This window comes from Sus scrofa, chromosome 8 (genome assembly GCF_000003025.6).
Source record: "Sus scrofa isolate TJ Tabasco breed Duroc chromosome 8, Sscrofa11.1, whole genome shotgun sequence".
Taxonomy (NCBI): Eukaryota; Metazoa; Chordata; class Mammalia; order Artiodactyla; family Suidae; genus Sus; species Sus scrofa.
The window spans coordinates 79,286,597-79,311,515 of NC_010450.4; the positions used below are offsets into that span (position 1 = coordinate 79,286,597).

Genomic DNA, 24,919 nt, shown 5'->3' on the forward strand with positions numbered 1-24,919 from the left:
TAAAAAGGAATTAATAAAGATAAGTTGAGAAATTCATGAGCTAGAAATTATAAAATGTAAAAATAAATTGATAGAGAAAATGGAAATGGCTGCTTAGAAAAGAAAAAGAACACCTGAAATACATGAATTTGTACACTTTAATTTTTAAAAGTCTGTTGTGGTAGACTGTAGAAAATGTATATACAGAAAAATATAGTCAGAGATAAAAGGTAAACTAATAAACATTTGCACATATGCTGAAAATGATTAATTTCTTTAATATTCAGATTTTTAAAAGAAATCAATAAGTAAAACCTGAAAAAAAAAGCAGTAAAAAATAGGTAAAAGACATAAATATGCAATTTTCAAAAGAAAGAAAATACCAGGATGTTAATACCTAGAATGGATAGCTTAGGCAAGAATCATCTATTACAGAGTAATGCCATAATAAAAATCTTATTTTTTTTTCTGGCTGAGTGATCTATGTATTATAGAAATCTGGACACTTAGGAAGCTGCTATGAAAATATCTACCTCTGAGATCTCTGTTTTATGAGAAGAATGAGTATGTGATGACAAAGCAAGTCAAAATGAAGCTCTCTAAACTTTAGGGAGACTTTCTCTATAATGCATGTATTTAACCACCCTAGTTTATAACTTAAATAAATATATCCATAATCTGAGAAACTGGGTGAGACAGATGAAAGGAATAGAGTAAAATCAGATTAAATATAAATAGCATTATTACATAAGGAATTCATTTGTCTGTATTGCTGTTTCATAGGCCTTGTGTCATGGACCAGATTTGAGAGCAGTTATAAACAAGTATTGCAAACTAATCTATCGTATCAAATATCGACTTGGTCTTTGGAGGACAAGGCAAATAATAAACCTTGCAGAGCTAGAGGAATGGATGGACAGAAAAAAATGTAAGTGATACTGTCGTTTTTTATTTGATTTTAGATTTGCAATTAATTTAACCATTGAAAATTTACATATAGGAGTTCCTGCTCTGGTGCAGTGGGTTAATGATCCGGTTTGTTTCTGTGAAAGTGCCGGTTCTATCCCAAGCTTGGCACAGTGGGTCAGGGATCTGGCAGCTGAGATGCATGTCACAGCTGCAGCTCAGATTTGATCTCTGGCCCAGGAACTTCCTCGTGCCATGAGGTCAGCCAAAAGAAAGAAAATTTATATATAATTACCCATAGACAACACAAGTAGACCACATTTTTTTTATTGCTCTAAGCTATTTGCATTTTAAAGTGACACATTGGATTAATTTATTATGGTCTTTTGTTTATAAACAACAGAAAGCTCATGCTTGCTAACCAAAACAAAAAAGGAAGTTTAAAGGAAAGATAAAGGAAAGATAGCTAAAGAATCAAATTTCATACAGGACATGAACCAGGGTTGCTCTAGGGAGCTAGGGAACCAAAAGTAGGGATAGATAAGATGCTAGCACTTTATGACTTTGTTCTTGAGTTTTAAATTCAAATTCTAGGAAGAAAACACCTGATTGGATTAGCTTGAGTAGTTATGTGTCCAACACTTTGCCATGAGAGGGCAGAGAAATTTGCTTGATAGTTGCATAGAAGCTGTATTCATTGTGGGTAAGGGTTTCTCCCAAAAGGAAAACTACATTTGATAACAGAAGAACAATTAATGGACATCGAGGAGACTAAATAAGATATCCATTAACATGATGCTCTTTAATGTTCAAATTTTATACAAAGAACAAGTTTCTTGGGAGTTTCCATTGTGATCCAGCAGGTTACAAACCCAACTGCTACCCATGAGGATACATTTCAATCCCTGGCCTCGATCTGTCAGATAAGGATCTAGTGTTGCTGTGAACTGAAGTATAGTTTGCAGATGTGGCTCATATCCTGTGTTGCTGTGGCTGTGGGCTAGGCCAGCAGCTGCAGCTCTGATTCAATGCCTAGCCTGGGAACTTCCATGTGCTGCAGGTGTGGCCCTGAAAAAACAAAACAAAAACAAGTTTCCCAATTTCTATCTTAATTTGATAGAGAATTTTTAATGAATTTAGTATTGCTTAGGATTAGGATGAATATCACATCCAATTTTTTTGGTTAAAAAATAAAGTTCCCATCATGGCTCAGTGGTTAACGAATCCAACTAGGAACCGTGAAGTTGCAGGTTCGATCCCTGGCCTTGTTCAGTGGGTTAAGGATCTGGCGTTGCCATGAATTGTGGTGTAGGTTGCAGACATGGCTTGGATCCTGTGTTGCTGTGGCCCTTGGTATATGCTGGCAGCTACAGCTCCGATTAGACCTCTAGCCTGGGAACCTCCATAAGCTGCGGGAGAGGCCCTGGAAATGGCAAAAAGACAAAAATAAATAAATAAATAAATAAATAAATAAATAAATAATAAATAAATGAGGAGTACTTGTTTCTGTTTCCATGTGTAAGGAGCTTCCCTCCATCTAAGAAGATAAAATATGCTGAACAGACTAAAAAGTCTACAACTTTTTTTAGATCTATAATAGAGGGAAGAACATAGCAAACTATTGCCTCTGAGATAGGAGACACAGACATGCAAATTCAGGGAGTCTCAGCTTACCAGAGCAGAGACTCATGAGCAGAAACTGATGTGGGAATCAGTTCTGGGGTAAGAAAAATGAACTGTAACTAATGAATGACTGAAGGCTCAGTGTGGACAACTCTGAGAGTTAGAAATTCCAGGAGGATTCAGTCATAGAGGGGCCTCTGCAATACTGTGATGTTTATCTCCAGGAACTCAACCAGATTCCCATAATAAATATGAATAAATGAATGATTTTGAAATATGCCAGAGCACTCCATTCTTAAGGCTTGCCTTCAGAGAAAAGTAATTATCCATAGCCTAATCTGCTGGCTATTATCAGAGCCTAACTAACACGTGGATAGGAAATACGCAACCCCAGTCCACTGTGAATATCCTGTCCAACCTGAAGGGGAAGAAAAAAATTGGGAAACCCTCATGAAGATCATAGTCCAGAGACAGGTTCAATAAAAGAATGAGACCGAAAGAAACATTGGAACACTTCTCCTCCCCTAACAACTTATCACCACATTTTTTACAGCAATTCTTTTTACCCAATATGTCATGTCTAGCTATCAAGAAAAAATTTCAAGGTTTACAAAAATTCAGAAATCCCCCCACAAGTTGTAAAGACTTCAGAACCAGCAGGGAAGGAATGTTGGAATTTTCAGGCTGGGGATTTAAAACAAATATGATTAATATGTGAATTATGGATAAAATATACAGCATGCAAGAACAGATGGGCAGTGTAGGCAAAAAGATGGAAATTCTAATAAAGAACCCCAAAGAAATGTTAACAACAACAACAGCAACAAAAACAACAAAAAGCCTATAACAGAAATGAAGAATGCCTTTGATGGGCTTATTAGTGGCTGAGGAAAGGTTCTCTGAGCTAGAAATTATACCCATATAATCTTTGAACACTGAAAAGCAAAGAGAACATAGACTGAAATAAAAAACAGAACAAAATATCCAGGGACTGTGGGGTAACTACAAAAGGAGTAATGTATGAGAATACGAGAGGGAGAAAAAAGAGAGAAAGGAATATAAGAAATATTTATAACAGTAATGAGGAGAATTTCCCCCAAATTCATGTCAGTTACCAAACTGTAAATCTAGGAATCCCAGAGAACACCAAGCAGAACCATCTACAGAAAATTAAAGATAAAAAAATTCTAAAAGAAGCTAGACAGACAAAGCACTTTGACTCTGGAGGGAAAAAAAAATTACATATGATATATCCAAAAGCATGCAACCAAGAAGAATGGCATGAAATAAAGTGTTGAGTGAAACAAAACACCAACATCGAATTATGTTCCTTGCAAAATCATCCTTAAAAAATTAAGGACTTTCTCAGACAAACAGAAATTGAGGGAATTTGTTGCCAGTAGATCTGTCTTGCAAAAAGACTTAAAAGATTTTTAGAGAGAAGGCAAATAATATAGACCAGAAACTCAGACTACAAAAAGTAAAGAAGAGCATTGAAGAAGAAATAAGAAAGCAAAGTAAAACATTTGCTTTTCTTATTTCTAAGTGATCAACCATAAAAGTTTGTTCAGAGTAATATTAGCAACATACTCAATTAAAATAGAATATATAGCTTGGGTATAGTTATATATGCTAATTATAGATGTGTGTGTGTGTGTATATATATATATATATATATATATATATATATATATATATGAATGACAGCTATTATACAAGGGATGGGAGGGAGGAATTAGGATTATTCTGTTGTTGCAAGATATTTGCACTACCCATGAAGTAGGATAGTGATATTTGAAAGTGGATTTAGATTACTTATAAATGTATATTGTGAACTTTAGAGCAACCATTAAAAAAGTTTAAAAAAAAGTATAATAGATATGCTATGAAATGGGAGAAAGTGTAGTCATAGAAAATTAATTAAAAGTGTAAAAGGCATGGCAAAAGTAGAAGACACAAGAACAAAGAACAGGGGCAACAAATGGAAAACCTATTGGATACAGTAGATATAAATCCAGCTTTATCAGTAATCACTTTGAATGTTAAATGATGTGAATGCACCAATTAAAAGACAGATATTGTCAAAGCAGACCAAAACACAACCCAACTATATGCTCTAACAGGAAACTCACTTTTAATACAAAGACATATATAGATTAAAGTAAATGGATGGAGAAGAAACACTAATCAAAAGCAGGAGTAGCTGTATTAATTTCAGAAAGAGCAGACTGTAAATTATGGAAACTAATCAAAGTTGAAGAAAGGCATTGCTTAATGATAAAGGGAGTCAATTGTCTAAGAAGACATTAGCAATTCTAACTGTGTATGTTCCTGACAATATAGCATGTAAAGCAAAAACTGATAGAACTACAAGGAGAAAGAGATGAATCCACTGTCCCAGTTGGAGACTTCAGTGCTCCACTATAAAAAATAGATCAAGCAAAACAGATTGGGAAAGACATAGTTGACCTCAACAATACCATTCATCAACTGGATGTAAATGACATAACTACACTACTTCATCCAACATCACAATACACAGTTTTCTCAAGGTCTCATGGAACATTCACCAAGATAAATCATATTCTGGGCCATAAATGTACCTTAACACATTTAAAATAATAGAACCTATACAATGTCTCCTCTGAGACCACAGTGAAACTAAATAGGAAATCAGCAACTGAAAGATAATTGAAAAATTCCCAAAAAAGTGAAGATTAAACTACAGATTTCTAAATAACACATGGGGGAAAAAAGAAATCTAAAGAGAAATCAAAATTATTTTGCACTAAATAAAAATGAAAATATAAAAATATGTGGGATGCAAAGCTGTGCTTAAATGGAATTTTTTTTTTTTTTGTCTTTTTCCATTTCTTGGGCCGCTCCCATGGCATATGGAAGTTCCCAGGCTAGGGGTCGAATCGGAGCTGTAGCTACCGGCTGTAGTCACAGGCCTACACCAGAGCCACAGCAATGTGGGATCTGAGCTGCATCTGCAACCTACACCACAGCTCACGGCAACGCCGGATCTTAACCCACTGAGCAAGGCCAGGGATCAAACCCTCAACCTCATGGTTCTTAGTCGGATTCGTTAACCACTACGCCACAATGGGAACTCCCTTAAATGGAAATTTATATCATTAAATGCATATATTAGAATGGAAGAAAGATCTAAAATCAGTAACCTAAGTCTGCACTTTAAGAACCTTGAAAAAGAGCAAATTAAATCCAAAATAAACAGAAAAGAAATAATAAGAATAACAGAAGAAATCAGTGTGTAGTATTAAGTGAAAGAAGCCAATCTGAAAAGGCTGCATCCTATATGATTCCAACTATCTGATATTCTGGAAAAAGTGAAACTGGAGAAAATAAAGAGATCAGTGGTTGCCAGGAGTGGGATGGGATGGGGGGAAGGATGAATTGGCAGGCACAAGGAGTTTTAGGACAGTGAAACTATTTTGTACAATACTGCAGTGATGGATACATATTATTATACATTTGTCCAAACCCAAAGAATCTACAATACCAAGAGTGAATCATAGGGTATACTGTTGCCTTTAGTGACTGTGATGTGTCTGTGTAGGTCTATCGTTGGTAACAAATGCACTACTCTGGAGAGTGATGTTGATAATTGAGGGGAGGCTGTGCTTGAGGGGTAGTAAAGGTCGTATGAGATACTTCTGTACCTATCTCCTTCTCAACTTTAAACTTAAAATTGCTTTTATAACTTTTTTAAAAAAATAAGAAAATGATGCAAGTAAATCATATTTAATCAGAATCACATTTAATTTATTATTGCCTTATAATGTAAAAGTGCTGCATTTTTTGGAAGTTCTAGCTAATCATAAACTGTCTATTTTACAGTGGACTGTAAGTTCCATGAAGACAAGGACTGTGTCTGTTATGTTCATTAATACACACTCCCTATTAACAAATGCCTGGTTTATCAGGTCTCACAAATATTTTTTGAAGTTGATCGTTTTCATTTAGTTTATTAATTATGCTAAAATTATGTACCAAAAATATTTGCCAATAACCAGCATTCTTTGAGTTAGGAGGAAGAAAGTGATCAGAGAGAAGGAAAGAGGGAGAGATTTTATGTGAGTCATGGAACTCAGATCAGTTCACCAAGTCCAGCAGCCTGCTTTTCAGAGAAAAAAGCAGAAAGGAGAAAAGTATTTGAGAGTTGAAAAGGCAGGAAGAATAAGGGAGAAAGAGAAAACAAGTGAGAGAGGCAGAAAAAGAGAAAACTCTTCTGTCATGGGGGAGCTGCTGGAACTCCTTTTACTTAAAAAAAAAAAAATCCTTTAAAAAGTGAGAGAGAGTTGAACTATCTTTTTTAGGTAATTATTTTTGTCCAAAGCTGTGGCGTGTAGAAGTTCAGGGATCGAACCTGTGCCACAGCAGTGGCCCAAGCCACTGCAGTAACAATGCCAGATCCTTAACCCACTGCACCACTAGAGAACTGAGTTCAGTTATCTTACTTGGGAGTTGACCCCAGGAAATACTGTTAGCAGAAGGGAGAAATGACAGGGAAGAGATGGAAGGAAGAACAAAGTACATTATCGAGCAGATTACCATGTGGACAACCATCACTTAATCCCTCTAGAGAACAGTGTAGCCATCCTGCCTCAAGTGCCAGGTCTGTATCCACCAACCCCCACCCCCAGATAGAGATGAAAGGTTGCTGCAATGGGAACGTTGGCTGGCTCCTTGCACAGGTGGGCTGAGTGAAGTCTTGCAGCCAGAGGGAGCCCTTAGGCAATGAAATGCAGATACTGGCAATTGAAAGTCAGGTCACCAAGCACAGAAATGTAACAGGTAAGGCAACATGAATGGAGCCATCAACAGCAACCGCTCTAGCTTACTTATTTGAATAGAGAGAAAAAGTCGTAGATATACTAAATAGAAGTTTATGTTTATTTTCTGCTGCGTTTCGGGGTCTGGAATAGCTACTCATCTTCAGGAAATCACTAAATACTTCTTGAACTGGTTGATGTGTTAGGTCTGTCCATCTCAACTGAATGAGTGAATGAATGAATGGATCGAAAATGAAACCCATGTGGTTGATTGCCAGGATGATATGTTAGCTTCTGTTAGAAACCACTCTGGTTCTCTTTGTCTTTGGAAGTCCATATTTCAGAGCTAAACTTGTTCAGAGGCACAGTTTGTAAATGCTGATTAACAACCAGATTCATGGGGCTAATCCATACACTTCAGCATGGAGACTCAGTATTACCTTTTTGAAAAAAAAATTAAATGGAGAACTACGCTTAATTCATTTGGTCATTATATAATCCCTGTCAAATGCCAAGTATGGGAAATAGCTGAGGGATGGCCCAACTGAACGGTTTTCTGGGGAAGCCTTGATCCAGGAGTGACAAAAACCTTTAAGTAGCAAGTAGGAATGCACTAAGTCATTTTTTAAAAATTTTTATTTATTTATTTTTTAATTTGAGGAGTGTGCACATATTCCATAATTATTTTTAATTACAACAATAATAAAAACTCTGTTAATGAAGCAAATCTTGTTAGAAACTAATTAAGAAAACTTGGTAGAATTCAAATTGGAAACAGTTTGAATTGACAATTCTGAATGCATAGTGGTAAGAGACTATCTATCATGCAGTAATTAAAGAACATTTTAAATCTTACCCTTCAGCTGTATCTTCATAGCTCTTTTATAATTGTAGGTAACTAGCTAGTTAACTAATTCCAAAGAAAATATATTCATCACTGTATACAATTTTCTTTTCATGTTCAATAATATCTAGTGATTGGTTTGCATGGTTTAGGGAGAATGCTTGTTCTTTAAATTTTTTTTTTTTTACAAAATAAAATACATATATTTAAACACAATTACATTCACACAGATTATTATATCATGGATCTTAAGAAACATATTAAGCGACTCCCTTTGGAGAAGTGGAATGGAAAATATGCTGAGACAAATAGGAAATTTATTCTATATTTTATCCCATTTTGTATGGCTTTCATCTTTACTATTTAGTATTACCTATTACATTTCAATTTTTCTTTAAAAATTAGCATTATATTAAAATTGTGTGTATTATGCAACTAAAATTTATAAAGAAGAAAGTCTTATATACCATTAAATATTTTATATAGCATAATAAGAAGAGTAGCTTAACTGGTAAGAATAACAAAAATAATACACCCTCTGAAAATAAGTAAAATATAAAATGCATAAGTAGTTTAAAAAAACAGTGTAACTATATAAATATGTCCTCACAATTTGTTACATCTCATTGATTCTTCAATAAAGACATTACACCATTCTAGGTAATGTGATAAACAAGACATTATAGACTTTACATTGTACCATGGAGAGAAATGGTTATTAATAATGCAATTGTAGACCTATATTATTTAATTGTACAGTTTTATTATTTAATTATAATTATCATAAATTCTTTGATGGAGAGGAAATCAGAATCAGATGTAAGAAGACTAGGAATGCATGAAGTCATTGAATGAAAAAGAAACATTATAAGGGCAAAATGAGAAGCAGAGTAAGCAGTCCAAAGTGAAATCAGCAAGTCAAGTAATCAGAATGTGGGTAGGAATTAAAAATAGATGAAAAAAATAGGGAAACTAATTAAAACTAATAAAAAATGACTGCTGAAATGGACCAACAGAAGGCAGGCCCCAGAAACCCTGACACTGACATCAAAGCTATGTCTTATGTTTTGGTTTGAACATCGATGTATGGAGAGTCTGTGGACCAGTGTCAGATAAACCAGGCCAGAGGATGCCCGTGTTCTGTTTGGGGAAGCAAGTCGGAATTTCACTCCTGTGAAATGGCAGAGGGAGAAGCAGGCCCACTTCCTCTAAGCTTCTGCAGGAGGCTCTCATCTGGGAGGCTTATCATTAAACATCAAATTAAAACTGGAGTGAACAATCTGAATGATACTTTCAGATGGGGCATGTATTTGATACATTATTTACAAAGAGAATATTTCCTGTTATATTTTTCCTTGTAGTCTATGAAACAATGTTTGCCAAAAGAGAAGGTTGGCAAGGATTAGACAGAAGTGAGCTCCTTAAATACTTCAATGACTGTGGTCATTTCCCAACCCATCAGCAAATTGATGAAGTTTGGGATCTGGTCCTTAGAGGTGAGTGTTTTCTCATTTCTTTTTTTCTTTCACTTTCTTCTCCCTTCTTTTTTTCCTGCCCACTTTCCTCCCTTGTTCTTTCCTTCCTTCTCTTACTTTTATGTATCTGGTCTTATAAATACTTTTTCATATTTTTAAAACGTGGTTTTCATATATATGAAAGAAGGAGAGAAGATGATGGAGCAATAGGACGTGAGGCTCACCAACTCCCACAAATATTTTGAGATTTAAAGAACAGGTTAAAAGAAGTTAATACAGTAAAGTTATTTTTAGGGGGATAGAAGAGACGATTTTAGCTTTTTAAATGTATTTTTTGTTATGTATGTTATATATCTTATGTCTGGATATATTTTAAACCACAATGTATTTTAACTGCTAATACTAAAATGACTTCTCCTGAATAGCTGGGCTTGGTGCTGAAGAACATAGTGAAGTTTAAATGTTTAAACGTTATAAATTATTTCAATACAATAGAGTTTCACAGTTAGAAAATCATTTCTGAACAATAAATAAGTGAAAAGATAATATTGATTGTATGGGGATATTTAATAAGTTAAATGAAGCAACATTCTTCCCTTCTCCCTTCTCTAAAGACTAGTAAGGGGTGGAAACTGTCATCAGGGGTAGGAAATCTCAATGAATTCCCTTAAGTCCTTAAGATTCTTAATCAGCATTTTTTTTGTGTCCACATTAATGCTGTGCTTTGTTGCCATGTTTCGAAAGGATGGATGACCCACAATTTAATTGAGAAAAAAATTGAACAAAACATTTGAGGCCCTTTTTTGAATAGGGGAAAAGGGCCCACATGTCAGTAGGAAGATATGATTAATGTCAGAGTGACAAGGCTGAAGCTTCATTATAGGTTGAGGTTCTCTTCCTTTGTTTGTTCTTAGTGTAAATATATTTAATTCTTTACCTATATACAGACTTTGCTTTGCTGCTGCTGAATCCCTAGTGCCTAGAAAACTTTTCTAGACTTTCCATAAATACATGTTCACAGACCAGAGAAGCATCCAGATCACTTTGTGCTTCAGTGGTCATGGCTAGGTTGTTTGTTGAAGCAACTTTGTCCTGATGGCAAAAACTTTGAATATTTATTATAGAAAATTTGGGGATGTAAGATACATAAAATTACTAATAAATAGCAGTTGTTAACATTTGTGTTTATCATTCCCAGTTTTTTTCTGTACATATAACATTTTTATGAAAATTGAGTTTTTCTACATGTTTGAAAAGTTACTTTTTTTGCTTAATAATACTCATTAATTTCCAAGCCATGTATATCTTATACATTATTTTTGACTGAGTAATGATCTATCATAACAGTGTTGTGTAAAGTATTTATCTTGTACATTTAAGTTTTCTCCATTTTCCTTTATAATAAATAAATAATAATAAAAATTTAAAAATTGAATGCAGCAAAACAGAATTAATCAGGGATTTCAAAACTTATACTGATTAGTGTTAGTAATTTAAAATGCAGGTTTTTGTTCAAATTAACTGCTTCATAGTGATATTTTCCTTTACAGAATATTTTGGAATATATCAAAAAAGCTGAGGTTTAAAGCATGGCTCTAGAATTAGCTTGCCTGGATTTAATTCCTGGCAATACTTACTAGTTCTATGTCTTTGGACAAATTATTTATCTCTGCTATGCCTTATTTTCTATATGGAGGATAATATTATCTAAGTCATTGGGCTATTATGAGATTTAAATGCAATAATTCATAGAAAACATGTTTCCCATTATAAGTAGTGGATAAATATTTGCTATTATTATTCTTAAATAATTCTTAAGTATACTGAAGTAATAGGAAAATTAATTTTCATAATTTTATTTTGAAAATATTAAAATTCTAATTACAGACTGACTTATTTCTATAAAGATTTTTGTATTGAATGTTATCCATTGGTTTCCACCCATATCATCTCTTTTGATTATCATGATGACCTGTGTGCTAGAGAAGATGATATGCTCATTTATGTTCATTTTACAGATGAGAGAACTGAGACTCAGAAAGAGACATTTTTAAGCTCATTAGGAGAGTTGGAACTTTATCTCTGATCTCTTCAAGTCGAGTTCAATGCTCTTTCGATTTTACTATGCGGAGACACTTTAAAAGTTCAGTGCTACACAAACGTAATTAGATAGATGATTAAAATATTCTTGACAGCAAGTACTGCTTTCATTGATCTTTCACAGACTAGATAATGCCTTGCAATGTAGTAGGTTTTCCATAAATGATTCACTCTATTAAATTTCTTATTAAAACTAGAATTTTCAAAAGAAAAACTAGTTTAAAAACACACTGTTTTTATCATAATGCCTAAAGTGGGGAAGCTTTCCTTTATAGAGAGAAGCCACTCTAACATAACGTAAAATATATGTCCAATTATGTTGTTTCATCCAGTTAAAAAATTCTAGTGGTTCATAAAAAGCTTTCATTTAAAATGGAGATATTGTGAAATAATGGGTAAAATGAGACGATTATGGGAAATGCAGCTAAATTAATGTTTTCTGCTTGCTTTTGGTATATACCATTTTTAAGAGAATCTGATTTATGCATTTTGGATTGTCAGTCATCTTCATTCATACTGACTTCTTTGATTGTGGATAATAGTTCAAGATATGCAACCTACACAGTTTTTCACCTGGTAGAATATTTCACCTAACACATATATGTACTTAATCCAATTGATTAATAACTTCTTTGGTGTAAGACACCAAGTAGGTCAAACTTTTAAAACTTTCTGTATGAGTTCAGGTATTTTTATCTCCCTCCTCCCCCCATTTTTCTTCTTATTACTATGGTAACCAAAAAAAAAAAAAAAAAAAAAAAAAAAAAAAAAAGATGACCAAGGCTGTGATTTTTGTCTGAAAATCTTCCTTTGGAAGAGTGAAGCAACTTTGAATTGCATGTTGAGGCTTATCTTAAAAGCTCAAGAATGTGCAGAATGAGCAGCTTTATTTGATATTCATTTAAATCTCATCAAGTAAAAGTAATTACAATAGAAAGGCACGTCACAAAGTAGGGAAAATAATGCTATTTTTCATATTATCTATTCTCATATGAGCCAAATTTTTAGAAGCTCGAACTTTGAAGATTTTCCTGTTTTCTCAATATGTAAATAGAAATTTTAGTTTATTTTCTGAAATCAAAATGAACAGAAAACTCAACAATGAAGCTAAGTCCACGTTCACTGTGGAGCTCCAGACAAAAATTTAAAACTTGAAAGATTCTATGCATCTGAAGAAACTATGGTCTCAGATAGGATGTGAAATATTTCAGGCTCTCTAACTAGTTGGAGGCAAACTCTAACAATATCCTGGGCCACCTGCTTCTCAGGGCACAGCTCTGTCTCCCACAAGCAGACAATACTGGATATTCTCCTTTTTTTTTTCCCCCAAAATATGGCTTTATGCTATAAAGTGGGAAACGTATAATTATTTTCCCCTATTTTTTTTTTTTCATAGGGACAAGTACTCTAATAACAGGATTTTGGTTATGCTGAAAAGGGATTAAAGAGGATTTTAAAAAATAGTAGCTAGTAGAGGATTCTAGGGCATAAGAAAGTCTGATGGAAATGAATGCAGAAACATCAGAGGTAACATGTTGCAAAAGCATTATTTTAAATAACTTATAATAATACGTTGGGGTTTTAGATCTGAACATATGAATGGGGGGGCACAACTGAGTCTACAACACCTGATGTATACACTTGATTTATTGGATCACTTATTAATCACATGTTAATCCAAGTGGATTGCCATGGACATTTTTTAACAGCTCATATACGTATTAAAAAAGTCACTCATTGTGAGTGTGCAGTTAAGTGAATTTTTGTAAATTTATATTGTTGTGCAACCATCAGAACAACAGGTTTTAAAAAATTTCCATAACCTGAAAAGTTCTCTTGTGCCCATTTTAAGTCAGTCCCTACTGTCAGTTCCAGGCCACCACTATCTGTTATTTATGTCTATAGAGCTGCCATTTCTAGAAATTTCATGTAAATAGAATGCTATATTATGGAGGATATTGTAACTGGCTTCTTTCTCTTCATGTGTTTTTGAGGTTCATTAATGACAGTATATATCAGTAGTTTGTCCTTCTTACTGCTGAATAATATTCCATTATGGGTGTATGTTTAGTTTATTCATCAGTTTTTGAATATTTGGCTTGTTTCCACCTTTCAGTTATGAATAATGCTGCTATAACTGTCTCTTTGTGGTTTTAATAAGCACCTCCCCCGTAACGAATAATGTTGGACATTTTTTCCTGTGTTTATTAGATATTAGTATATTATCTTTAGAAAAATGTCTATTCAAAACTTTTGTATAGGTGTTCCCATCGTGGTGCAGTGGAAACAAACCCAACTAGGAACCATGAGATTGCCGGTTCAATCCCTGGCCTTGCTTGGTGGGTTAAGGATGCAGCATTGCTGTGAGCTGTGGTGTAGGTCTCAGACACAGCTTGGATCCAGTGTTGCTGTGGCTGTGGCTCTGGCTGGCAGCTACTGCTCCCATTAGACCCCTAGCCTGGGAACCTCCATATGCTATGGGTACAGTCCTAAAAAGACCAAAAAACAAACAAACAAAAAAAACAAAAAACTTTTGTATAGTCTTTTACTTGAGATCTTTGTTTTCTTATTATTGAATTATTGGAGTTAATTCTATACTTTTGATTCAAATTCTTTATTAGATACATAGTTTGCAAATATTTTCTCCCAGTCTGTGGCATATCTTTTCATTTTTAATGTTATATCTTGCAAGAGTTTTAAATTTTTCTTAAGTTTAACTCACCAGTCTTTTTCCTTTCTGGAGTAGGCTTTTAGTATCACAGTTAAGAAATTTTTACATCTTACAGGATAAACATTTTCTTCCACTTTTTTTTTCTTAGAAGTTTTATGATTTAGCTCTTTTAGGTTTATAATCCACTTTATTTTAACCCATGTGCCTAGTTTAATATAAAGTGTTTCTCTGATAAACAGCATAGAGTTCTATCTTTGCTTTTTAAAATTAGTTTGACAAGCTCTGTCATTTGGCGTTTTAGTCCATTCACATTTGATGCAGTGACTTATGTGGTTGAACTTATGTCTGTCATTTTGCTGTTTGTTTTCTCTTTGGCTCATGTCTCTGTTGTTCCTGTTTCTTCTTCGCTGCCTTCTTTTTCATTTTGTGCAAGTAATTTTAGTGTGCTCTTATAATTACACTCAATTTTTAAACTCTATTGTAAAAATTACTTTCTTAGTTGTTACTCTAGGAATTGAAATCTACTTCCTAACTTACCACACTATTGTTCAGATTAATACTAAAATATTTCCAGGTAAATATAGCAACCTTACATCAATATAGTTCATCATCCCTCCTCCACTGTGCTGTTGTCATATGTATTGCATACATACATTTTATAAATCTAGCGATGCAATTTTATAATTGTGATCTTAAGTGATTGCGTGTTTTAAGGTGTTAAAAGTAGAAATATGAAAATTATTTTATACAGTTTTTTATATTGTATATATGAACACAGTTACCACTTTCTTTGCTCTTCATTACATCTTTAGATATGAATTAACATCTGGTGTTTTTTCCTTTTAGTCTTCTAATGGTGCATTCCCTTAGTCTTTTAAAATCTGAGGGTGTCTATACCACCTTCATTTTGTTTTGAAGGGTAGTTTTGCTGGATATAGAATTCTTGGTTGACAATTTTATTTTTCAGTACTTTGAATATGTTCTTTCAGTGCCTCCTGACCACCATTGGTTTTGATGGGAAATCAGTTGAAAGTCTTATTTTTCTTCTACTACATATGATAGTAGATATGTTACTATCTACTACTAATAGTTGTAAGTCTTATTTTTGTTCTACTACATATGTTAGTAGGTATTTTTCATTTTATGCTTTTAAGATTAAATCTTTGCCTTTGTCTTTCAGCTCTTTTTTTTTTTTTTTTAGCTGTGATATATGTAGGTGTGGATCACTTTTTATTGTACTTGGGGTTCATTGCACCTTTTAGATTTGTAAATTAATGTTTTTCATCAAATTTGGCAATTTTCAGCAAAATTTCTTTGGGAGTTAACTCTCTCCTTCCTCTTCTTCTAGGTCCCAATTACATTTATATTAGTACACTTAATGTTGTTGCAGAGGTATCTTAGGCTGTGTTTTTTTCTTAAAAAAGTCTTTGCTCATTCAGTTCTTAGAAGTGGATAATAGTTTTTACTATACTTTCTAGGTCACTATTAGTCACTTCTACATTCTCAAATCCGTTTTGTGAATTTTTTATTCCACTGTTTTATTTTTCAACTCTGGAATCCATTTAGTTACTTTTATGGATTCTTTTTCTTTTGACGATCCTTATTTTTGAGTAATTCCTATATTTTCCTTTAGTTATTTAAATATAATACATTTAAATTATTTAAGTATATTTATAATAGCATCTTTGAGGTCTTTGTCTGCTAAATCTAGCATGAGTCCACTCAAAGTCAATTTTTATTGACCTTTTTTTTTTCCTCCTGAGGATAGGTCACATTTTTCTCTTTATATGAATGTATCTTGTTTGTAATTATTGAATATTGGACATTTTAGACAATACGTTACTGCAACTATGATTCTGTCCTTTCCCCCTACAAGAGTTTACTTACTTCTTTAGTAACTCACCTCAACTTAATATGTGGCATCAGATCTGTCTCCTCCATGTTTGTCTATTTGTTCTCTGCTTAGTTACTGTTTTAATTATTTTTATAGAGTGGCTTTTCATAAAGGTCATGTTCATATCTATATATCTTAATTGTCAGTCTAAGATTTGCCAGAGTATTTATTCGAACACTTTGAACCCTTAAGTTTTCCACCATCTGTGTGTGGATTGGGGAGCACATTGAATATTCAATTTCATGTCTGCCTCATATTTTACTTTCCACTGGCACTCTTGGTTTTTCTTGTTCATTATCATTGTCTTCCAGTTAGCTTGGGATGTGTGTAGAGGTTATCAAGTCCTTCTGTAACCTTTACATTTCCAGAGTCTGTGATTGCTCCCAACTGAGACTGAAACTCAGGCCAGCAGAGTTGCAACTTCCTCCCATTTATTTCTTATAGAGTGTGTTATGTATACTGTCAATGCCAGTTGGTGTTGATTTTTTCTCACCTCTGCAAATCAATTTAGCTTCCTTTGATGACCTGTTTTGTGGAGAAAAAAATTCCCATTTTAGGCATATCGATATTGATCCAGTCTTCAGATCCTTGTCATGATCTAGTTCACTAAAGCCTATGAACTGTAGATCTTTTATTTGCTCTTTGGTGAATGACAAAATGCTCAGAAATATGGAGGCAGGTAAATGAGTGTAATTCTTAGCACAAAATCAGATTATTAGAAAGGAAGCAACAAAGATGGTTTAGGCATGCCGTCAATATTAGGGAAGTCTGACCCCTATGCAGATGACTGAACAATGAAAATATACTTTCTAATATAACCTCCACCTCACCAATGAGTCCCCTGAATTGTACTACCATGAAGTTTTTTTTGTTTGTTTGTTTGTTTTTTAAAGCAGGATTTGAGGTGTTGTGTTATCCAACACTGAGTAACTTGAGAAATGTTTGATGTTTGTCCCATCTGCTCTGACAGGTTAACTGTTAAGATCCTATGAATCTACAGACTTTATGCATTGCAAAGTTTTGTCAGTGGTGTCTATAACCCTTGTGTAGAAGGATGCCACTTTTTTCTGGTATTTTAGTTCATATTATCTAATGCTTTCAGCCATCTAAAAGGTAAAAGCACATTCTCTTTTCTTTTCTTTTTTTTCCTTTGTCTTTTTAGTGCCACACCCGTGGCATATGGAGGTTCCAGGCGAGGGATCTAATTGGCATAGCCACTGGCCTATGCCACAGCCACAGCAACACCAGGTCTGAGCTGCATCTGCAACCTACACCACAGCTCACAGTAATGTTGCATCCTTCACCCACTGAGCGAGGCCAGGGATTGAACCTGCAACCTTATGATTCCTAGCCGATTTGTTTCTGCTGTGCCATGGTGGGAACTCCATATTGTCTTTTCTGGTTGATAATTTCAGATATAAATTATAAAGGGAAAGGAAATGAATTAGAGCATATTATATGGATCCTTCCTTTGTTGAATAATCCAGAATCTTTTTTTGACAAATTGTTGTTACAAATATATTCAACTAACATCATTTGAGTACTTAATATGTGCTGTGAATGTAATGTGGTTCAAAGCTCTCAGAGTCCCATAACTGGAGGGACATGCGCATATATAACTAGATACAGTGCCAAAAGTGCTTATGCATTCATACATGTATCAAGTATGAATATGATACAGATATTAATTTCATCTTAAGTTTGGAAATCAGGGAAATTTTTAGAGCCTATTAAGAGTTGAGTCAATCATTGTAGGATGAGTTAACTAGATAATAATAATTAAAAAGGACAGGGGTTTAATTCATGAAGGGTTGCACACAAAGCAAATTAGAGTTTACACGGCTGCTGGTAACACCAAATAGAGGAGCTATGTGTTTGCTGGGTAGGTTACTGGAGGGGCATGATGTTACTCACTGAAAGATGCCAGATCATTTATCAAGTTCTAGTTGACTGTGGTTGCTTTTCCCTGTAAGATTCCTTTTGTTTTGAGTCCCTTATTCACCTGTCATCTGCCTATTGGAAATGGATATTTCCAGATGTACAATGCAAATTAGCTTTTGGTTATAATGAGTTTTGTGACAGTAGGAGCTATTTAAACACTTTTCTCTAGAGCTTGAATGCCCCTGAATAAACCAGAGACCAAACCCTAGGGGCAAAGAGCAACTTTGAAAGATCTGTCTATCATCACCTTACTTCAGCTAGCTAATCCAAACAGCTGCTCCTAAAATTCTGCCTGCCTTTCTCCCCTAGCATTTTTTAAAGATGATTCTTGACATTTTGTCTCATCTTACATTATTTAACACTGTTAATGCCTTCCTTAGCTCTAGCCATGGCTGTGCAAAGCCTGTGAAAGCCTATGCTAACGATATGCCCTAGGAATGATCCTTGCCTCTGGAAGACCTTCTCCTTTTCCCTTTTGCGTAGCCTACATGTGAATTGTTATTCCAACTATTTCTCTAATTAGCCATTCTGTCTTTTTTTTTTTTTAACCTTCTACTCTTTTATTATTTGGGTTGAAATTTTTGCACCATTGTTATATAAGCTGCACAGAGAACCTGATTAAATTGTGTAATATTACTTAACACCAGTCATTCTTCTAAAGCCTTGTCTGTTTTCTTTAAGTAGAAAATAACCATCTTTAAGGAACAGCAGAACAGCAGGGGTTTAAGAGTGGTGTAACTTCAATAAAGATATAATTACTTCATAAGTCTGTTAAAAAGCACAGCTTTAGGTTTTTGTTAGATCACTGTTTATTAAGATTACACACCCAGTACTCCTAACATGCAGAGATCCACTAACAAGTCTTTGTTTTATATGATTGAATTACTATAATGTCAGGAATATAAATTCCCTGGTGAGAACAACTTTGCTATGCAAGTCTCTGATAACATTAATATAAAATGTTTCATCAGAAATTCTTATGAAGTACAAAATTTTATGATACAGTACAATTATTCCAACATCATAAACATAGCATCAAAGAGCTTCATTTTTTTTTTTTTCTGGCATTTCGCTTGATCCAGACTCCTGTTAATTCCCACAGTGAGGTGAAAACTTCCAAAAGACATAAAATAGTTCTTAGACTTTTACAGTCAAATAAGTTTTGTAGTCCTCACTTTACTTCTTCTTCTTTTTTTTTTTTTTTTCTTTTTGCCTTTTCTAGGGCCGCTCCCGCGGTATATGGAGGTATATTCGAGGCTAGGGGTCGAATCGGAGCTGTCGCCACTGGCCTACACCAGAGCCACAGCAACGCAGGATCCAAGCCGCATCTGCAACCTACACCACAGCTCACGGCAATGTCGGATCATTAACCCACTGAGCAAGGGCAGGGACCGAACCCGCAACCTCATGGTTCCTAGTCGGATTCGTTAACCACTGTGCCATGACGGGAACTCCCTCAGTTTACTTCTTAAATCACCTTTAGGAATGGACATTTTCTAGCATTTCTGAATCAAGCTTTTAAAAGGAATTATGCTCTGATCAGTAAGGCACCATGATAACTCCTATGCTGTGAAGTCCATCATGCTGATCTAAGTTATAAGTAGTATTGAAATAAAAGTTCGTGATTCAAATTTGTAAAACCAAGCCTCTTTCAGGATGTTGTCAGTTTGGCAGCATAGAGCCAAAAGTTAATGCCGAAGGATCGGTTTCTTCAGGTCTGCCTCTTCAGTCACAAGCCCACGAGAGTTTCATTTTGGTATTTCTGTTCCCAAATTTAAAATTCTGTGACTCTTAGCTCATTGAAATCTGCATGGTACTGCTTTTGTATAGATGTGTTCTTTAAAAATATGCAAAGAGATGTTTATAGAATAAGCTTCTTTTAGAGCACAGTTTTTCAAGAATTTTAATGTAAATATCTCACGTTCCTACAAGAAAGATGTTGGATTTCTATTCTTTAGAGGTATTTCGCCAATGATTCTTTATCTCCCAATGCTTATATAGATATATTTTTTCAGTGTGATAAGGGACCAAACATCCTTTTAGCTGATGTTGTTTAGTGGTTTTGGTATAGAGGACTGATTTTCATATACATCCCTGTATGCACTTATCATCCTTTGAGGTAAAAACACGAACACATATAAGCACATATGTAAAGCGTGTATATTGTAGTAACTTCTATCAATGCTAATAACTGCCTGTAAGAAAGGCAGATATGATAACCTTCTCTTTCTTTGTTTTTTATTGTGGAATTTAATTCATAGTACCAATGAGAGAAGCCACAAAATTGAGTATACACCTGCAGTTCATTGTGCATATTTTCTAGCATTGAGACTTACATTAAATATTAAACTAGTGGCCCTTAGCCAAGGTCTCATAACATATTCATGTATTCAAATAAGTTGTAAAGTGAATTCCAAATCTTTTGATTCCAAGAAAGTTAATGTACTCAGACTTTTAAAGTGAGAAATAAACTTGAATGGATTAAAAGATAATCCCTGTAACATAACTTTCACTTGCTGGAATTCCAAGGAGTTTTTTGCAGAGAGAAGGGATGGAACCATCATGAGAGTGTTGGAACTCTACCAAAGGGTAGCCTTTGTGCATTGCCCTGCAGGTGCACCTCCCCCCCCTGGCAGTGGTGGCCAGGAACAGAATGAGAAACCCCATATTGCGTTAATGCCCCATATCTAATTTCTAGCAGGTAAATCTTAATCTGCTACATCTGCCCATGAAAAAAAATTCTGCCTATTGTTCAGAATAAGGAGTAGCACTGCTTTCCAAGGATAAGATAATTACTAGTATAACGACTGCATACCTCTTGCTAACTCCATGCTGTATTTTTTGTGGAGAGCTACCTAGGACTAGTCATTGTTTGAAACATTCCTGGTACCATGTTCTCTGTGGTGTTTTGATTACTGTGAAAGACAGAAGCCTATTACCAACAGCCATATTCTAAAGGTTAGTCTGCAGATGATAACTACTCCCTAACATAATATTTGCAGGACATAGTATTTAGAGTCCCTTGAGGACTTATTTTGGTTACTTTCTGTTGTTTTGTGTTTTCAATCTTCTGAATGTGCTTTCAGATAACAGCTTTCAGTTCATCTCAAGCTCTCATTTTCCAGAGTCTGCATTTCTCATGATTGTTTCTGATAGCTACTTAATTACTTCTTGGTTATTTACCTAATTTTGTCATTATCAGTAACATCTTTCATCTTTCTTTCCAGCCTCTTACTTTCCAAAATCCTCCTCATATCTTTTTGGCTTTTCTCCACCTTCAATAAATCCGTAACCCTATGGGGACATTTCGTCCATTATAAACTTTACTATATTTACAGTATTCACAACCTCTGAGATTTTTTAACCTTTCTCCTTACTAAGCTTAGTACCCCTGTGTACATTTTTAACTTTTTTACCCTCTTCAGATTTACTTTCCAAGAGGCTGAATCTGAGAGAACCAACTTTCCACCTGACTCAAGCAGATTAACATGGCACAGCCAGAGACAACATAACTACACTGATTTATTTGACTTTCAGTTTCTGACCACAAACGTCAAGTAGACCCTCAGAACCTCCAGGCAATTTTATTCCACTTTTTAAGTTAATTCACTCTCCTCCTCTCCCCGATTAATATTCCATGTGATCTTGGGCCTCCTCAACTTTGACCATCTCACCTTCCTTCTTTCTGTTGACCACCTTAGCTCTAATGAAATTGGCAGAGCAGACACAATTACAAACGACTGTCTTATCTTCCTGCCTCTCAGCCTCTCAGCCTTCCAGCATCTTCATCCTTAGAGCCTGCTGTTGTTCTTCTTGCCATGGATGAACTTTCCCTGATCATCCCATCTTGATCACAGTATCCCATTGCCTTTGGCTTACTCAAGGATTTTACTCCTGCCGTTACTTCCTTTACTCCAGATTGTTTCCTGTCTCACCTCTATCATTTATTTCTTCTCTCCAGGACTGTATCTCAAGAACATACAAACATACTGACAAATGTTCCATCTACCCTCCCTAGATGTCATGTAATCTATTATTTTTCACTTCTTCAAATACCATTCCATTTATTGGCTGCCCCTTACCAACAACTCCTCAAAGTATTGAGTCTGTTTGCCGTATCTACTTCTTTACGTCCTATACTTTTTTTTTTTTTTTTTTTTTTTTGACTACACGCAGAGTATGTGGAAGCTCCCACACCAGGGAATGAACTTGCACCATAGCAGTAACTGGAACCACAGCGGTAACAATGCCAGATCTTTAACTTGCCAAGTCACCAGGGCACTCCTTTTTTTTTTTTTTTTTCTTTTTAAGACATGTTGCATATTATGAAGTATTGCTGACTATTGCTGGTAGAAAGAATCAGTGAAATGTATAATAAACACCACTCAGGTAGTGGGCTAATGCTGCCTGTATCAACATGGATATATATGTATTTGTTTTAAGTTAGGAATTTCAAAGGGGCATATAATTTATATAAAAATTTAGGTATTGAACATGATATTTTGTATTGTTTAAGAGTACATATATATGCAGTAAAAACATAAGACATGAATGGTAAAGGAAAATAGCACATTCAGAATAATGGTTATTTCCTGTTATTTTTTTCCCCACCAAGGAAGAAACAGCTTTATTAGGAGTCTAGGCATGTCAGGGAACCCCAGTCAGTTACAGAGAAGAGAGGCTAAGAATCTAGCATAAAAAAGCCAAGTGTGAAACTAAAATCTCCATCTTAAAATAACAGTCAGAAATGCTGCTGAGTTTAGCCCAGATGAAACTTCTCCAGAAGCTCCTGGTGAAATAATGAGATTTTTGCATAAACAGAGAATTCTCCAGCACAACTAAATCTAAGCCCCATTTAAGGTTATGGGTCTCGTGTGAAGGAAACAGAGGAAAAGATAAGGAGGATGATAATGCTGCTTCTGCCATATATCAAATTTCCATCTAAATCTGGGTCTGTTTCTGGATAATCATTTATATTCCTTTTATCTCTTCATCTACCCCTACACCTTTATAATGAGCTGTACCTGGCAGGGAAGTGCTGCCGATCACTTTTCTTTTCTTTTCCCTTGCTTTGGACCTTTTTGAATTTTTTCACTTTTATATGAATATGAGAATGAATCTTTTTTCTTCCACTAAAAATGCAGTTAACCTTGAGACAATTTTTTTTCCTGTCTTTTTGCCTTTTCTAGGGCCGCTCCTGCGGCATATGGAAGTTCCCAGGCTAGGGGTCTAATTGGAGCTATAGCCACCAGCCTATGCCAGAACCACAGCAATGCGGGATCCGAGCCGAGTCTGCGACCTACACCACAGCTCATGGCAATGCCGGATCCTTAACCACTGAGCAAGGCCAGGGATTGAACCCGCAACCTCATGGTTCCTAGTCGGAATTGTTAACCACTGAGACATGATGGGAGACTCCAACCTTGAGATAATTTGTAAAGAATTGACTTCTTTTTGATATTAAATCTTTCTACTTATCAATAGGGTATTTAAGACTTCATGTTTGATATAATTTTTAAATTTTAAAATCATGTATTTTTGTATTACATATTTACATATTTTATGTTTTTCTGTGGTTTTCTTAGTTTTTCTCTCTAAAAATCTTACACATTTTTGTTAGAGTTACTTCCCTTTTTATTTTATGTTGTTATGGGAGGAACACATCCCATGAGCTCTGTCTGCTAACGAAGTAGAGAATACAGTATTGTTGACCACAGGTATGACATTCTATAGAGGGTCTCTAGAACTTACTCATCTTGCTGAATAGACTTATTTCTGAGTAGTTTCTTTTGTTGCCGTTGGACTATGAAAAGGATTCAATTCTTGTAATGTTTCTGAAGTTGGATGCTGGGTAAAGGGCGCTCACTTTTTCCTTTATTTCTTTTTTACATGTCTGAAATACTTAAGAACAAAACGTAAAAGTTTTCCATACTCCAAGAAATGTATCTGTTCTGGAGCGTTCTTTTCAAACATTTCAACCTTTCTGACCTCAGGTCTTATCCCTCTCCTGCTTGCTCCCTCTCCTCCAATCCAGGCTGATGACTTATTTGTATTTTTTTAATAGCCACACTCACAGCATATGGAAGTTCTTGGGCCAGGGATTGAATCTGAGCCACAGCTGTGACTTTCATTGGTCCTTTAACTCACTGCACAGGGTGGGGTGAGAGTGGGGGGAACCTTTGCCTCCACAGCAACCCGCAGCAGGATTCTCAATCCACTGCACCACAGTGGGAACTCTTGACTTTGACTTTTTGAATACGCTAAATTCTTTGCAGTTACCATTTTATCTGTTTAGAAGTTTCTTTCCTCGTGGATCACTTTGGGAGAGTTTGACTCACATGTCTGCTCAAGTATCATTTGCTCAGAAAGGCCTTTCCTGGATCGCCTCTCTGAAACATCCCACTCTCCTCCCCTTGCTCTCTATCCTCTTTCATCTCTTTAATATTTATTTTCCTTCATTCCATGCATTACCATCTGATATCATCTTACACACATGTTCATTTGTTTATTGTCTCCTCCAATTGCCTTTCGATTCCCATTATGGCAGGGTTCTTATCTTTCCTGTTCACTCTGATGATCCAGTTCATAGGATAGAACCTTATACACAGAAAAGGGGAGAAATGGTGTCACCAGCCAAAGCAGAAAGAAGGACATACACCAGCCCTAGGATGAGAGGCATGAAAAGAA

General features: G+C 35.1%; 1 protein-coding gene across 3 annotated transcripts in view; it reads left to right on the forward strand.

Moving 5' to 3' along the window:
• Window positions 1-24,919, forward strand: part of IQCM (IQ motif containing M) — a 318,127-nt gene that overhangs the window by 106,511 nt on the left and 186,697 nt on the right. For all 3 annotated transcript variants that reach the window (XM_021100654.1, XM_021100653.1, XM_021100655.1), the window contains 2 exons: window positions 763-907; window positions 9,513-9,647. In XM_021100654.1, coding sequence (XP_020956313.1) covers window positions 763-907; window positions 9,513-9,647 — 280 coding nt within the window. The remainder of the gene's footprint in view (window positions 1-762; window positions 908-9,512; window positions 9,648-24,919) is intronic.